Source organism: Protobothrops mucrosquamatus, unplaced genomic scaffold (genome assembly GCF_001527695.2).
Source record: "Protobothrops mucrosquamatus isolate PMUCROS unplaced genomic scaffold, P.Mucros_1.0 scaffold3008, whole genome shotgun sequence".
Taxonomy (NCBI): Eukaryota; Metazoa; Chordata; class Lepidosauria; order Squamata; family Viperidae; genus Protobothrops; species Protobothrops mucrosquamatus.
The window spans coordinates 16,383-33,502 of record NW_015389024.1 but is presented as its reverse complement, the minus strand read 5'-3'; the positions used below and the strand labels follow the sequence as shown (position 1 = coordinate 33,502).

Below are 17,120 nucleotides of genomic sequence, written 5' to 3'. Positions count from 1 at the left end.
TCATGACTCGTGGACTTCAACTCCCAGAATTCCTGAGCCAGCATGGGGAAAACTATGGCCCCCTCATGACTCATGGACTTCAACTCCCAGAATTCCTGAGCCAGCATGAGGGAACTATGGCCCCCTCATGACTCGTGGACTTCAACTCCCAGAATTCCTGAGCCAGCCATGCTGACGGGGAAAGGGAGAGGTTTCCAAGCTGAGCCATCTCTGGCTCAGGAATTCTGGGAGTTGAAGTCCACGAGTCATAAAAGAGCCCAGGTTGCCTATCCCTGGACTAGTCAATATAATGGAGGTAAGAAGTGATACTACAATGTATCTGCTGAGTGTGGAAAAGTCACTCTCCCCTTTGCTCAAAAAAACAGAATCCTGCAATCTCAGGACTTGCTTAATATCCAGATGCCCCCACAAGCGTCACCCTTGTGACCCTGAGGCCCTAATTCCTGAATCCGCTCATTAGCCGTCCAATATCATTGGAGGGAAGACGGGAAGTGAGAAAATGTGTTCCTCTTCCCACTTCCTGATCTAAGCACACCAGGGCCACCCAAGCAGTGATCTCCGCAGGCTGGGGTGTGTATGTGTGTGTCTTCCTTCAGGCTCAGAAGCTAAGCAGGGCCCATCCCGGTTTGTGCTTGGAAGAGCAATCACCAGTTCCAAAGCCAGACAGGCATGGAAATTACTGCTGAATGGTTGCTGAGAAAATTTCACGGAACCATCCCTGATATTGCTGAATCCATCCCACTTGGCATAAAAGAGAGTTAACTTTTTTTTAAAAAATCACCCGATCAGCATCCTCAGCTGACTTTCGAACACCCAGAGCGAGCAACGGGAAGGCCGGAGGGCCGGTTTCGGCTGCCCTGTCGCTCGTTGGGCTCTCCGTAACCCGAAAGAGTTTTTCCAAACTTCCTAACAAGAGGTCGAAGGTAGGCAGACTGCGGTTTTAAGCTTTGGCGCCCGAGCGGCAGGAGCCGTGGAAGGTGTCCCTCTGTGCCACCAGCCCAGCCGGAGTTTGAAGCCCCCTCTGATCTCCTTAGAGCAGCGGTTCTCAACCTGTGGGTCGGGACCCCATTTGGGGTCGAGCGACCATTTCACGGGGGTCACCAAACAAGGCTGTCCGCCATTTTTTTTGTCTGCCATTTTTCCCCCTTTTCCGGCGGGTGCCTTACCTCCCTTGGGCTGGGCCAGCTGGTGGTCGGCCTGCTCCGTCTCTGCCGCTTACCAGCTACGCCTCGGCCGGCACAGGGGGCGGAACCACGCATGCGCGGCGCTCCCGGGCAGGGAAAGTCCTCGACTTAGGACCGGTTGGGTAGTCCTCGACTTATGACCGGTTTAGTCCTCGACTTACGACCGGTTTAGTCCTCGACTTACGACCGGTTGGGGTCGCGGCATTAAAAAGGTTGAGAACCACTGCCTTAGAGGGCTAAGCAGGAGACAAGCAGAGCGCAAGGCTTTGGGGGGGGGTGCTGTGGGGTGTCCTTGGCAGGAGATAGCACCTGGCATTTTTCTTCTCCAAAGCTGTCTGGGCAAGCCCATGCCAGTTTCCTGCCTGGAATGCCAACCGTTCATGCCAGTTTCCTGCCTGGAATGCCAACCGTTCAGGAAGCTGCCGACTGACTGACTGACTCCAGAAAGAGGATCAGCCTTCAGGCCGGGTAAGAGGGGTGTCGTTCCGGGGGGGGCTCCTCTGCCTCCCTCTGCCCCCCCCTCCTCCCCCTTTATGTCTCTGCTCCTGACTGGCCTCAGGGGTCCCAAAGTCTCCGTTTTGGCAGTTTCTTTGCTCAGTTCAGCTTCTATTCCGCCCTCCCCCAGCAAAGAAGCCCCTCCTCAGCCCTCCTCACCTCTCAACCCCCCCCCAAGGCACTCTGAGTCACGCCAAGCCTTCCTCTTCCTCCTCCTCCTCTTGAGCTCTTGCTCAGAGTCAGAAGAGCTGGAGGGCTGCTCACCCTCCTGCCCCACTTGGCTTAACTGCCCCGCGGACGCCAGAGGCCCAGCTGCCTTCCGGGGCTTGCAGTTTTAAAAAGGGGCTGCAGGTTCAGCAAAGGGCTGCAGCCTCAGACGGGCGGGGGGGGGCAAAGGGCTCCCGGACTGAACGGAAGAGTCCTCGGCTCAGCCCAAGCAGAGTCTCTGCTCCGTGTGTGTGTGTGTTGGAGTCCGTGGTGCTCCCTGAGCTCTTGCAGACATTTTATGACTCATGTGGGGAACTTCATCAGTGCTAGGAGGTAGCGGGGTTTGGACCTTCTGGCACTGATGGTGTTCCCTAGTTGGGTCATGAAATGTCTGCAAGAAAACAAGCAAGTTCAGAGAGCACCAGGGACCCCACGGTTCTCCTCTTCTCTGCAAACCCCACTCCCTCCTAGCACTGATGATGTCACCTAGCTGGGACAGCAACAAGGACCCTACAGTCCTCCCCCTCTCCCGAAACCTCACTCCTTTCTAGCACTGATGGTGTTACCTAGCTGGGTAATGAAACGTCTGCAGGAAAACTACCAAGCTCAGAGAGCACCAGGGACCCCACAGTCCTCCTCCTCCTCCCCCCCCTCCTCCTCTTCCTCCTCTCCATGAACCCCACTCCCTTCTAACACTGATGATGTTCCCTAATTGCGTAATGAAACGTCTGCAGGAAAACCACCCAGCTCAGAAAGCACCCAGGACCCCACAGTCCTCCTCCCCCTCCTCCTCCTCCTCCTCCTCCTCCTCTTCTCCATGAACCCCACTCCCTTCTAACACTGATGATGTTCCCTAGTTGGGTAATGAAACGTCTGCAGGAAAACCACCCAGCTCAGAGGGCACCCAGGACCTCCAATTCAACCCTGAGCTACAGAGATTCTCCTTTATCTGCTCATTTGTGCACGGAGCCATTTTTTGCCCTCTGACTATCTCCCACTGCCCCGTGGTAGAGTCCTGATTTCGGTCTCCAAGCTCGGCCTTGTGGGAAGGGGGTCCAGGAGCAGCAGCGCCCTCCACATCTCCCCCCACGACGTGGGGCTGTTCTCTGAGGGAGCCTTGCCTGTGCTTTCTGAAGCCTAAGGCAGGGCTCTCCAGACTTGGCAGCTGTCACACTTGTGGACTTCAACTCCCAGAATTCCTCAGCCAGCCACGGAAGCTTCACAACCACCAGGACTTCAACTCCCAGGACTCCGTGCTGGCTGGGGAATTCTGGGAGTCGAAGTCCACAAGGTCTTTAAGTTGCCACGGTTGGAGACCCCTGGCCTAAGGAAAGCAACTTCTGGTCCTGCCCCACAGAGTTAGAGTTGTAGGCGGAGGGGGGTCCGGTGGGGCCGGGGAGGTGGGCATTCACAGGCCCTGCAATCGCGGCAGCCGGAGACAAAGTGCGGCCTTGGTGACTTCCTCTCTCTGCAGGCCGCCAAGATGTCGTCGGCCTCCCTCCGCAGCCCGGCCATCCTTCCCCACGTGCTGGTGGCCCTCTTTGGGATGGGCTCCTGGGTCTCCGTGAACTCCCTCTGGGTGGAGCTTCCGGTGGTGGTGAAGAAGCTGCCAGAAGGTGGGTGAGGGTCTCCCAGGGCAAAGAGCCTGTTTGCCTGGCAGGGGGCAATGGGAGGGGGGGCAGCTGCCTGGTGCCATCCAGGGAAGCAGGAGGGGGAGGGTCTGCTGGGGAAGGGATGCAGCAGTATGGCTTCCTGGGGGGGGAGAGAAAAGCTTTGCTGGGGAGAACTGGGGGGGAAATGCCCAGCCAGTTGCTCTGGACTGCCCCCCAAAAGAACTGCTGGGCTGTTCAGGACAGGACAGGACAGTGAAGAATGGAATGGAATACAGCAGGGGTTCCCGACCTGTGGGCCCACCACCGGGTCATGGCCACTTGGCCACGTGAAGGGATAGCCAGTGCACACACATACATGCGTGCACTTACCCCCACACACACGCTAGCACCACCCCAAGCGTCCCACTGGCACTAGCACTACCCCGCCCCGAGCGTCCCATCAGCGCTAGTGCTGCCGTAGTGTCCCGCCGGCGCTAGCGCCATCCCATTTGCAGCACTTGCGCCTGCGCAGCCCTGTTTGCATGTGCACATGCACTCACATGCAGCCATTTGCGTGTGCGCATCTGCTTGCTGCCATTTGCGTGTGCGCATGTGCTCGTGTGCGGCCATTTGTGTGCACACATTGGGCTCATTTTTGCACGCACACGCATGAATCCCGTGTGTATGCGTGCACATAGTGGTGCCTGCCTCCTTTTCCGGGCCACCAAATCAAAAAGGTTGGAGACCTCTGGAATAGAGAATAGAGAAAGAACAGAAAATAGAACAGAACAGAACAGAACAGAACAGAACAAACAGTTGGAAGGGATCTTGGAGGTCTTCTGGTCCAACCCCCTGCTCAAGAAGGAGATCCTATACAAGGAATGTTAGCCTTGGCAACTTTAAGACTTGTGGGCTTCAACTCCCAGAATCCCCCACTCAGCAGAACTGGTGCACCTGGCTACCAGGCGGGCAGAGCCACCCTTGGCGAGAAACTGCCGGGCACCTGGGTTGGCACCGTTCCCACTTCTCATCCTGCAGGCTGGAACCTTCCCGCCTACCTCTCTGTCCTCATCGCCCTGGGGAACATCGGCCCGGTGAGCGTGACCCTGGTCCACCACTTTGCCCCCAAGAGGCTGAAGGAGCAGTGGCTGATCCACGCCATCCAGGCCTTGGCCACGGTCACGGCGCTCTTCCTCGCCCTCTTGTGGGACCGCACCGCTGTGGTGGCCGGGGAGCCCCGCAGTGTGGCCTTCTTGGCGCTGACGTTCCTGCTGGCCCTGGCCTGCTGCACCTCCAACGTCTCCTTCCTGCCCTTCATGTACCAGTTCCCCCCGCTCTTCATCCGCACCTTCTTCGTCGGCCAGGGGCTGAGCGCCCTCCTGCCCTGCGTGCTGGCTCTGGGGCAGGGCGTGGGGCAGCTGGAGTGCCTCAACGACACCCGGCAGAATGCTTCGCGGTCACGCTACCTGGAGGAGAACTTCTCTGCCGGCACCTACTTTGGGCTGCTGGTGGCCCTGCTGGCGGCCTCTGCCCTCGCCTTCCTGGCTCTGGTCGTCTGGCACAGGCGCCAGGGCACCCCAGAAGAGAGGACCCCTCCCGAAGAGCGGACGGACACAGAGGAGGCCTACCCCTTGCGTGACAACAGCGACCCCGCCTTGCACGACGACGCTGCCGAGGCCTCCCTCAGCAGGGACTCTGCCTCCCCACAGACCTTCTGGACAGGGAGGAACATCTACCTGCTGGTGCTCCTGGGGGTCTCCAATGCCCTGACCAACGGGGTGCTGCCTTCGGTGCAGACCTACTCCTGCCTGCCCTACGGCAACACTGCCTACCATCTCTCGGTGGTCTTCAGCAACATTGCCAACCCCGTAGCCTGCTTCATCGCCATGTTCCTCCTGTGTCGGTAAGTGCTGGAGGGGGTCCGGGGTGGGGAAGGGGCCCCCTGGTCTCTCCCCTCCTGGCTCCAGGGGTTTCTAGAATTAGAAGAGCCCCTGAGGCCTTGGTGGCAGGTACGGTGGGAATCTGAGAGGCAGCTGCAGTGGGGGACACAGGTAGTGCCCAACAGGTAAAGGTATTTGTGATGATAACTCAAATGAGCAGGGGATCGTGGTCCGAGATGAAGAACTTGTTTTCAACAGGGAGAAGTGCGAATCAGGTATCACACATCAGTCATGCAAGAACAGAAAGGCACCCAAAAAGAGAAGCCACCTTCTGGTTGGTGATTCAATTATAAGGGATGTAAATTTAGGAAAGGGCACAGAGGTTTCGAAAGAGGTCAGGTGTTTTCCAGGTGCTACTACCAGTAGGGACAAGAAGCGTATTTCTAAAATAGTCAAGAAGGCCAGCAAGGACTGTGATGTGGAGGCTATTGTACATCTTGGCACTAACGATCTGTCCCAAAAAGATGTACTCTCTGTGCAGATTGATTTCCAGAGCTTGGGGCAGGAACTTAGCAGGATAGGCTGTAGGCTTACTTTTTCAGAGGTTTTACCAGTGCATAAGGAGCAAAATGGAAAAGGTCAGCGTGTAGCAGAATTCAATATGTGGCTAAAGGAGTGGTGTAAAGGGGAAGGCTTTGGTTATATGAGTTACAATGTCTGTAGCTGGTCCAATGAAAAAATATACAAAAGAGATGGTTTGCATCCATCAAAGAAAGAGACTGAGTTACTGGAGGAATATTTAAACTGAGTTACTGGAGGAATATTTAAACTAAACAACGGGGACAGTGATACAGAACATCCCTGTCCCCGACAATCTAAAAACTATAGGGCTATTAGTGCATGTAATATAGATGTGTGTGTGGGCAAGAATATCAACCTTGCTGTCAAGCAAAATCAAGCTTTTAATAGCTAGTGTCACACAAAGTGCACTAACCAAATAGATGGTAAGAAAATAGGGGAACTCAGGCACCACACAGGTTATATAGAAAGTAAACACAGGGTCAGTCATAAAGGACTCAAATGTTTATACACCAATGCACAGAGCATGAACAGTAAACAGGGTGAACTAGAAATTCAGGTAAATGAGGGCAGATGTGATATTGTTGCCATTACGGAAACGTGGTGGGATGAAACCCACAAATGGAACACACAGCTAGAGGGATTAAAATTGTTTAAAAGAAACAGACCAAATAAAGGAGGAGGTGGAGTTGTTCTATAAGTAAGAAATAACTACATCTCTACAGAAATAGAGCACAACAATGATGAAATGCATTTGGGTCAATATAAAAGGGGGGGAGAATGATATTGCCAGAGGTGAATACTATAGGCCACCCAACCAAACAGAGGAAATAGTTAGCTGGTCAGCTAACTAAGGTATGTAGGAAGCACATCACAATAGTAATGGGGGACTTTAATTACCCTGACATCAACTGGGAGACAAACTCTGCACCGAGTGGAAGATCAAACAGATTCCTGATAAACCTAGCGGACAACTTTGTCTCCCAAAAAGTAGAGAAGGGAACTAGGGGATTAGTCATATTGGATCTAATCTTCACTAACAAAGATGAAACGATAGAAGGTGTTGAAGCCACAGGAACCTTGGGAGGGAGTGATCATGCAATATTGGAATTCAACATTGTGCAAGCATAAGTGATAGAACATAGTCAAACTAGAGTCTTGGACTTTAAGAGAGCTAATTTTAATAAACTTAGAGAGACCTTGGGAAGGATTCCATGGATGAGCATCCTCAAGGGGAAAACAACTCAAGAAGCTTGGGAAATTTTAAAAAGTGAGATTATAAAAGCCCAGTCTAGCACAATACCAACAAAGAAGAAAAATAGCTCTCAAAAGAAACCAGCATGGCTGCATAAAGAACTCCCTGATAAATTGAAAGATAAAAAGGACAAGTATAGAAAGTGGAAAGAGGGACACATAACTAAGGCAGAATATCAGCAAATAGCCTGAGCCTGCAAAGATGAAGTGAGGAAAGCTAAAGCTCAAAATGAACTAAGGCTTGTGACCAAAGTCAGAAATAACAAAAAAAAAGCTGCTTTCAACATGTAAAAAACAAGAAAAAAGTGAAGGAAACGATTGGTCCATTAGTGGGGGAAAGTGGTAAGAAGGTGACTAACAATAGGGAGAAAGCAGAACTATTTAACTCGTTTTTTGCATCTGTCTTTACACAAAGGGAAAAAACAGCCCAACCTATCAAAAATAGTGCCATTAGAAAACAGAATAGAAACACATTAAGATAGGCAAGAAAATGGTAAGTGAGCACCTGTCCAGCCTAGACGAGTTCAAATCACCAGGACCAGATGGATTACACCCGAGGGTTCTCAAGGAACTGGCAGATGTGATCTCAGAACCACTGAACTATATTTTTCAAAGATCCTGGAGCACTGGGGAACTACCAGAGGACTGGAAAAGAGCTGATATAATTCCCATCTTCAAAAAAAGGGGGGGGGAAATGGATCCAGGAAACTACAGACCTATCAGCCTGACTTCAATACCTGGGAAGATCTTGGAAAAGATAATCAAGCAATGAACACCTAGAGGCAAACAAAGCCATTACCAAAAGCCAACACGGGTTTGTCAAAAACAGATCATGCCAGACAAATCTTATTGCATTCTTTAACCAAGTGACAAAATTAATGGACCAGAGGAATGCTGTGGATATAATTTACTTGGACTTCAGTAAGGCATTTGACAAAGTAGACCACAACCTACTACTTCCATAGCCCCCCCTTCTCTCTCCCTCTTCCAGGTCATCCCTGGCCCTGAGCGCCATCTCGGCTGCCGGATGCGTCTTTGGGGTCTACCTGATGGTGCTGGCGGCCCTCAGCCCCTGCCCCCCACTGTATGACAGCCACCTGGGGGTCGTTCTTGTGGTGAGTGGGGTGCACCAAGGATGGGGGGGAACAGCCCCACAGTCTTCCTCTTGCCCTCCCCCCCAGGCCCTTCCTCTCCGAGTCCTCCTTTTCCAGCGAGGAGGGAGCCACTTGGGCCAAATGGCACACAAAGCAGGACCCCTCCCCACCCACGCCCTTCGACCCTGAAGCTGACGGGGCGGCTGCAGAACCAGCTGGCCTCCCTTGCAGAGTTGTTGTGAAGACGGAAGGCAGCCCGGCAGTAAAGCTGCCGTAAAACTCCCGGGTTCACGTCATTCAAGATCTTCCTTTCTGTGTCTTGCCAAAAACAACAACAACAACCCTGTAAGGGAGGCTGGACAATACTGATTGGTGCAAATCGCCCCAAGAGTCTCGGGGGGGGGGGCGAAGGGAGGCTTGGACTTGGATCCCCCCCAGGAATCAGAGCTTGTAAGGGGGGGCACCCTTACAAGAAACGTAGAAAACTGTGGCAGAGAAAGACCCGGTGGCCCAGCAACTATGGTTTGATCGTTTTTGTTTTCTTTTTAATTTAGCTATTATTTTCAATTATCAGTTTTTATTTTTTAAATTCTCATTTATTTCTTGCGGTCAGATGGGCGACCAACAATAATAATTAAATAATAATGATTTCTGTATGGATGTTGGATGATGGACCTGCATTTATCCCAAATGTGTTTGAACTCAGTTCCTGTTGACTGACCATCACTGTCTCCGCAGGACACTGGTTCCCAGCTTCCACTACTCTTTCTGTGACTGTATGCATGTATGTATGTATGTATGTATGTATGTATGTATGTATGTATGTCAGGTGACAGGCGTGTGCTTTTCCCGAGCATGTTTAAACTCAGTAAATTGTGACTATTAAAATGATCTGTCCTCGGATACCAACGCCGTCTCTCCCCCTGTCCAGGTGCTGGCCTGGATCTTCTTCTCCGGCCTCTTCTCCTACCTAAAGGTGGTCATCGGCAGCCTGCTGCACGAGGCCGGCCACGCGGCCCTCCTCTGGTGCGGGGCCGTCATCCAGGCAGGCTCGCTGCTGGGGGCCTTAGCCATGTTCCCCCCGACCAGCGTCTACCGCCTCTTCCAGCGCGGACAGGACTGCGTGGACAACTGCAGGGCGTGAGTGGTGGCCGGTGCCAGGCAGAGACCCCAGGGGGGGTGAAGACCCTGCAGCTCTGCCTCCAAGAACTGTTTGCCATGGTGCCTGGGCAGAGGGCCCGCTCGGCATCCGTCCCGGGGTGGCGCTCCTGGGGAAGCGGACCCTCTGCCCTCCGTGCAGCTGGGGGGGCAAGTGGGCCTTCCTCCATGGCTCCCCTTTTTGGATCGAGCGTCTCAGATGATCCAGGGCTTCTCCGGGCATCTGGGCCCTTCCGTGGCTCTTGGACGGAGCTACCTCATCCCAGTGGCAACCTTGGCTCTTTTATGACTCGTGGACTTCAACTCCCAGAATTCCTGAGCCAGCATGGCTGGCTCAGGAATTCTGGGAGTTGAAGTCCACGAGTCATAAAAGATCCAAGGTTGCCTACCCCTGCCCCAGGCCAAGCTGGCTGCCCCAGGAGTTCCCAGCACCATCAGGATGGGTGCCTTAGCCCCTTGGGGGGGGGCTGCTGGCCCCTGAAGGTGGAGCAGGAGCCGGCTGGACCCGGACCGGGTTCTGCTCGGCCCTTGGCTGGCTTTGGCCTGTTGCCAGTGCTGGGAGCAGGCTGGTGCTTCTGGGTGGAGCGTAGGTGAGATCCTCCAGTTACGACCGTAATGGAGCCTTCCCATCACAATGTAACTCGTGACGGTTGTAAAGAGGATCGGTCCCTGACCAGCCCATTTTTTGGTGGCAGTTGTTAAACGAATCATTGTAGGCGTGCTAATGAGCTACGGTGGCCCGGTGGTTGGAAGGCAACATTGCAGGCTGACTCTGCTGACTGTCGGCAGTTCGATCCTAACCGGCTCCAGGTTGACTCATCCTTCCGTCCTTCCGAGGTCGGTAAAATGAGGACCCAGATTGTTGGGGGCAAATAGGCTGACTCTGTAGACCGCTCAGAGAGGGGCTGTAAAAGGCCCTGTGAAGCGGGATATAAGTCTAAGGTCTGTTGCTATTAAGCGAACCAAGGGTTTGCTACAGGCGCGGTTTTGCTGAAAACTATAGGCCTAAATTCTGATTTCTGGCAAAACTGAATGTTGTGGGATTCTGTAAATGGTTGTACAGGTCATCCTCAACTTACAACTCCAACTGAGCCCCAGATTTCCGTTACTAAGCGAGACAGTTCTGAAGTGAGTTTTGCTTCATTTTACGACCTTCCTTGCCACCGCTGTTAAATTAGTAACGCAGTTGTTAAGTGAATTCGGCTTCCCCTTTGACTTTGCTCGTCAGAAGGTCGCAAAAGGGGATCCCGTGACCCCTCTGGGATGCTGCGACCATCATAAATGCGAGCCGGTTGCCGAGACTCTGAATTTTGATCACGTGACCAAAAGGGGAGGCCACAATGGTCGCTAAGTGTGAAAAACAGCCCCTTTTTCTAGTGCCATTGTGACTTCAAGAGGTCACTAAGCGAATCTTTGTAAGCTGAGGACGATCTCTAAATCTTCCTCACTGCCAAGATCCTGTCCGTCGGAATCCTGAATCCGGGTTATAAGCACCCGCACGTAGGAACAGCGAACAGAGTGAGCTAGAAATTCAGGTTGATGAGGGCACGTATGATATTGTTGCCATTACGGAAACATGGTGGGATGGAACACACAGCTAGAGGGATTTAAATTACTTAAAAGAAACAGCCCAAATAAAAGAGGAGGTGGAGTTTCTCTCTATATAAGAAATAATTACATCTCTACCGAAATAGAGCGCAACAATGATGAAAACTGTCTTGAATGCATTTGGGTCAATATAAAAGGGGCGGGGGGAAATGACATTGCCACAGGTGTATACTATAGGGTTCCCTGCCTGAGCAGGGGGGTTGGACTAGATGACCTCCGAGGTCCCTTCCAACTTTATTATTATAATTATGTTTGTTGGAACTTCACTTAGCGACGGTTTGTAAGTTGAGGACTGTGTAGTGTTTGTGAGCTGGTTCTGGGGGTGACCCGGCTCCCCACAGAGGCTGACCCAGCAGTCTTACAAACTCTCCACGTTGCACCCCAGGTGCATCACAAGGCCAGGCCAGTAGGTTCCCCCCTCCCTCCTTCCCCTCCCCCCCCAAGAACGCCTGGATCCAGAGAGAAGCCAGGGCTGCCCCCTCTGGCGCCTTTTCCTTTTAAAAAATGTTTTTCCTACGCATTTTTTTCTTGTACGTATATTTTTGTACCTTTTCTTCTTTGTATATTTTTGGGAACAGGATTAAACTTTGTAATTAAAACCAAAGATTGCTTTCGAGAGAGTAATTGTGTCCCCCCCCCCCGTTCCTCCGCTGGGACCCACAAAGTGGCTCCTTTGCCAGGGTTGGGAGGGGGAATTGGCCCTCCTTGGCTACCTGGGTGGTCAGGTTTCTGGAAGTCCACTGCTCCCCCTACACCCACCAACCCACACACACACAGATCAGAAGTCCTGGAGAATCTCCACAGGCTCTGGGATCAGCCTTCTTTTTTGCAGGATGCAGCCTCCAATGGATGGGGCAAACCGCCCCCGTTCTCGCCTCCTGCCCCCCTTCAGCACTTCACCCTTCCTGGGAGGAGGAGGGGGGGTGGATGTGGGGCCAGCTGACATTTCCTCAGCTCCCACTAAGCCTGCCCTCCATCTTTGGGTGGGGAGAAAACTGCTGCCCAGCTTCTGCACTTGGGCTTCATTATCGCCTAGAAATCCGGAGGGGAGGGGGAGAGCCCAGGGGGCAGACCCCTCCCTCCCTCCCTCGCCCCTCTTCTTGCTTGGTTCTGCTCCAGTTAGTGGCTCCAAATCAGCTTCCCTTTCACAGCACTTTTAAAAGATTTGCTTCATGCCAGGACGGTGTAATCCCCTTGCTCTCTGGTGCCCAAAACAGCCGGCCTCTTCAACGGCCGCCCGCCTGCTGTGGGATTTTGCATGAGGAAAGACACTGCCCCGTGGCGTTGCACGGCCCCTCGGACACCAAAGGGCTGGGCGGACGGTGCCAGCCCTGCCCCTTCCCTGGGTGATCCGGTCTTCGGCTCCAGGGCTGTGCTGCCAGCTCAGCTGGACCCGCAGCAGAGGGGGAGCCCGGGGCCTCTTGGAGCCCCGCAAGGATGGGCCAAGAAAAGGATCTAGTAGTGTGATCTGCATTTTTTTTCCTTTTTTCGAGACAATTGGAGCTGAGCCAAGGCAGCCGTCGGAGGCCTGCAGTTCACACACACAATGCAAAGCATTATATTCAAAAGTAGAAAATTGAGGGCCGGGTTGTTCGCGTAGAACCGGTTCCCCTCACCTGCCATCAAACATAACGCTGGGCAACCATTTTTTTTCTACAGTTTTGCTTCCTGAAAAAACTTTTGGTGATTAGGATAGACCAGGGGTAGGCAACCTTGGCTCTTTTATGACTCGTGGACTTCAACTCCCAGAATTCCTGAGCCAGCACAGCTGGCTCAGGAATTCTGGGAGTTGAAGTCCACGAGTCATAAAAGAGCCAAGGTTGCCTACCCCTGGGATAGACCCCTTCAAACACAAATGTAATTTTAGAATGATTGATCAGGTGGGAACGTTGAGAAATAACAAATCAACTTTTAATGACTGCAATATATTTAACTGCATAATGTTTCCGAGCTCAAGCAGGGCCAAAAGCGTTTCGCTGCTTGTTTTCGTTTATACTCGGTATCCGATGCATCTCCCTGCAGGGTTTAGCAGTAGTAAACCAGCATTGATGGCTTCCACTTGCTCTGATACTCTTTTTCCACTGTGGCAATGCCCTGGTGAAACCGTGCCCATCACTGACCGCGCCTGGATTTTCAGGAAAAGACGTCCAGATACGAATGCAAAAAATGAATCTTCAGTGACACGTTGCACTTTGTGGTCTTGTAGGCTGCAAGAAGTTTGTCAAGCAGCTGAACGTAGTTTGATGCTCTGTAGTTGCCACAAAAATTCTCAAGGACATCCTGGAACTCTTTCCAGGCAATTTTCTCTGGCCCCATTAATGGATCTTCCAACCTTTTGTCATTGATGATTTATCTGGTCTGTGGACAACAAAAAGGCCTTCCTTAATTTTGGCATCGCCTATTCTTGGAAAACCTGTCTCAAATAATGAAAACTTTTGCCCTCCTTGTTCATCGTTTTCACAAGTTTGTTACATCAGTCCCAAGTTTTATGTGAAGCGGAGGCAAAAATACCTTTGTCAAGTCAGCAAGGGCCAGGATGCTCACCAGAGCACCAGACACAAGGACGAGAAACAATGATTGGAAAATGATCAAAGAGAGAAGCAACCTGGAATTAAGGAGAAACTTCCTGACAATGAGAACAATTAACCAGTGGAACTCCTTGCCACCAGAAATTGTGGGTGTTCCATCACTGGAGGTTTTTAAAAATAGATTAGACCAGGGGTAGGCAACCTTGACTCTTTTATGACTCCTGGACTTCAACTCCCAGAATTCCTGAGCCAGCATGGAAACTTCTCCCTTTCCCCTCAGCATGGCTGGCTCAGGAATTCTGGGAGTTGAAGTCCACGAGTCATAAAAGAGCCAAGGTGGCCTACCCCTGGACTAGACAGTCACTTGTCTGAGATGGTATAGGATCTCCTGCTTGAGCAAGGGGCTGGACTAGAAGACCTTCCAGCTCTGTTCTATTCTATTCTATTCTATTCTATCTTATCCTCTATTCTATTCTATTCTATTCTATATTCTAGTCTAGACTAGTCTAGTCTATTTTATTCTATTCTATTCCACTCTATTCTATATTCTATTCTATTCTATTCTATTCTATTCTATTCTATTCTATCTTATATTATCTTATCCTATCTTATCCTATCTTATCCTCTATCTCTATCCTCTATTCTATTCTATTCTGTTCTATATTCTAGTCTAGTCTATTCTATATTCTAGTCTAGACTAATCTATATTCTAGTCTAGACTAGTTTAGTCTATTTTATTCTATTCTATTCCACTCTATTCTATATTCTATTCTACTCTACTCTACTCTACTCTACATTCTGTTCTGTTTTGTTCTATTCTATTTTTCCATCCTGGAACCAAATACTTTTGGAGTGGCCATTTCTTTTTAATGTAACGTGACTCTCTTGAGCGGTTTTCCCATTTGCACACGTAACAACAGGCTTGGTGTATCCGAGCTGCATGCCAAGCAGGATAGCCACAACCTTTAAATCTCCCCAGATATTCCGGTTTGCTTGCTGTATGGAAAGTGCCGCAGCAACGGTTCCAACTTTTTTTATGCTTCTTTCCTATGGGCAAAGAGCCAGCAGGCACCGAAGGCTATACGTGGCCTTTGTGTAAAAAGAAGATTTCTAAAAAAAATGGTACGTGATAAATTACAGGTTGTTTTTTGCAATTAGCAGCCAAAAATCTACAAGATGCACCCAAATGTGTTCAGGAAGCAAAATCTCTTGTTCGGTGTAATTAGATATTAAATAGCTTGGCACAACCTGGGAAAAAAAATCAGAATTCCATAACTGAACAACATAAAAGCCAATCAAAATACAATAAAAACTGGATTTTTAAAAAGTTTTTTAATGTAAAGAAATGACGATGCAAGGATCTGGAGGAGATCTTAAAACCATTCACCTCTTGGCACCTTCAGTGTTGTCATTACTAAAAGCCCGTGTGGATGTTGTCAGGCTAACTTGTCTCGCTCAGTCCTGGATTCTAGTCAGTCCATCCAGGTCAATCCAGCCAAGGTTCTAGTCCACTTCAGCCGTGGATGTAAGTTTGGGACAGTTACTCTTTCAGCCCATCCTTCCTCAGAGAACTCTACTGGGCTCATACCTACTTAAATAAGGGAAGGAAGGAAGAGAAAGAAAGAGAGAGAGAGAGAAAGAAAAAGAAAGAAGGAAAGAAAGAAAAGAAAGAAAAGAAAGAAAGAAAAAGAAAGAAAGAAAGAAAGAAAGAAAGAAAAAAAAGAAAGAAAGAAAAGAAAAAACATACTGAACACTATTGTTCTGTAATAGATTATGGGAAGGCTACAGTCATATCTTGATTTTAGCAAAGCATTGATAGAATTCAATATGGGGTGCTTATGTATGTATTATGTCAATTTACATGGCTGCTTATCACATATAGAATAGAATTATTTGCCTACACCTGGTCTATACGGTTTATTATCTTGCTCAAGTTTCTGTCATCTGCAGATCTGATCAAATCACAGGAAATGACAGTTCTGCTCTCACCTCAGAGCTGTGCCCAGTTCTAGGATAGACATTTTAAGAAGGGTTCAAACAGCTCATGGAAGCGTAGAGTACCTGGAGATCATCTAGTCCAACCCCTTTGCTCTAGGCAAGAAGTCCAAATGAAATATGCCCAACTCTTTTCACATCCTTACAGGGCTTGGTTGCAGACCCTCCTCCTCTTAGTAGCTCTACTCTGGCTCTGGTCCTCCACCGCTTTTTAAAATGCAGTGCAAGAAATAGGCACAGCACCCTAAACGCAGTGCAGCTGGCATTACCTCCAGTGAATCTGGCCACAAGGCTCCTGTTTGTGCAATTCACCATCGCTTTGGCCTTTTCAGCTGGCGCATCACGCTGCGTGCTCAGGTTCAGCTGACGTCCACACGCGTGCTTCCTGTCGTATCTGATCTCTCTAGTCCTGTGCTGACACGTGCAATTTCCAACCCCCTCCAGGTGCATGAACATAGCCTTATCACCTAGAACTAAGGAGAGATTTCCCGAAAGTTAGAAAAATTAACCAGTGGAACTACCTGCCTCCAGAAGCGGTGAATGCTCCAACACTGGAAGTTTTTAAGAAGAGACTGGACAGCCATTTGTCCGAAATGGTATAGGGTTTCCTGCCTGAGCAGGGGGTTGGACTAGATGACTTCCAACATTATTATTATTATTATTATTATTATTATTATTATTATTATTATTATTATTATTATTATTATTATTATTATTATCATCATCATCATCATCATCATCATCATCATCATCATCATCACAGCTGAGCACCATCCACTGTTCAAGTTGATGGCTGATTTGGGCTTGTGTTTTTTTTTTCTTCTACCAGTATTACCGGATCCTCTCAGCGTGGTGTCCTCTCCAAGCCTTCTCGCATCTGGAGCCACCCTTTAGGTTGGCTTATGAAGGTGGTGAGCAGAACTGAGCTGAGAACGGGGAGCCCTGGAGGACCCCCTCCCCTCCCGAGTCTCCCCTTCAGGATGAGGCAGAAGCATTCCCAAGCAGACTTCCCAGGTGTTTGACCAACCAACTGCAAATCCCCCCCCAGGGCCAAGGTACCACCCCACTCCCCTCTGCCCACCTCATCCAGCAGGGCGGGGCAAGACTGCCCAGTGAGCTCAAGTCCAGTCCATCCGCCCTCCGTCTTTCCGCCCTCAGAGGAGAGAGGGGCTCTGGACGGAGCCATGGGAGCAGCCTCTGCCTCCCCTCTGCTGCTGGATGCCCCTTCCTGGCGTGCCTTCCCAGGACGGACCCCCAGCTCTCTGATGCATGGATTCCTGGGCTGCTTCTTCCCTTTTTCAGCCATTGGGTGATGTTTCCCTGCCCCTCGGGGGTTAATAATAATAATAATAATAATAATAATAATAATAATAATAATAATAATAATAATAATAATAATAATAATAATAATAATAATAATAAAGTTGGAAGGGACCTTGGAGGTCATCGAGTCCAACCCCCTGCCCAGGCAGGAACCCTACACCATTTCAGACAAACGGCTGTCCAGTCTCTTCTTAAAAACTTCCAGCGTTGGAGCATTCACCGC

The 17,120-nt window shown here is 50.4% G+C and overlaps 2 protein-coding genes across 2 annotated transcripts in view; one reads left to right on the top strand and one right to left on the bottom strand.

Moving 5' to 3' along the window:
- FBXL6 (F-box and leucine rich repeat protein 6) overlaps window positions 1-716 on the bottom strand; it is a 7,785-nt gene extending 7,069 nt beyond the window's left edge. The window contains exon 1 of the mRNA XM_015826213.2: window positions 709-716. Coding sequence (XP_015681699.1) covers window positions 709-716 — 8 coding nt within the window. The remainder of the gene's footprint in view (window positions 1-708) is intronic.
- A 2,653-nt stretch (window positions 717-3,369) lies between these two features.
- Window positions 3,370-9,429, top strand: LOC107296858 (solute carrier family 52, riboflavin transporter, member 2-like). Its single transcript, XM_015826212.1, has 4 exons — window positions 3,370-3,502; window positions 4,517-5,381; window positions 8,183-8,306; window positions 9,217-9,429. The coding sequence occupies exons 1-4, from the start codon at window positions 3,370-3,372 to the stop codon at window positions 9,427-9,429; spliced, it is 1,335 nt and encodes a 444-aa protein (XP_015681698.1).
- Window positions 9,430-17,120: the final 7,691 nt, after the last annotated feature.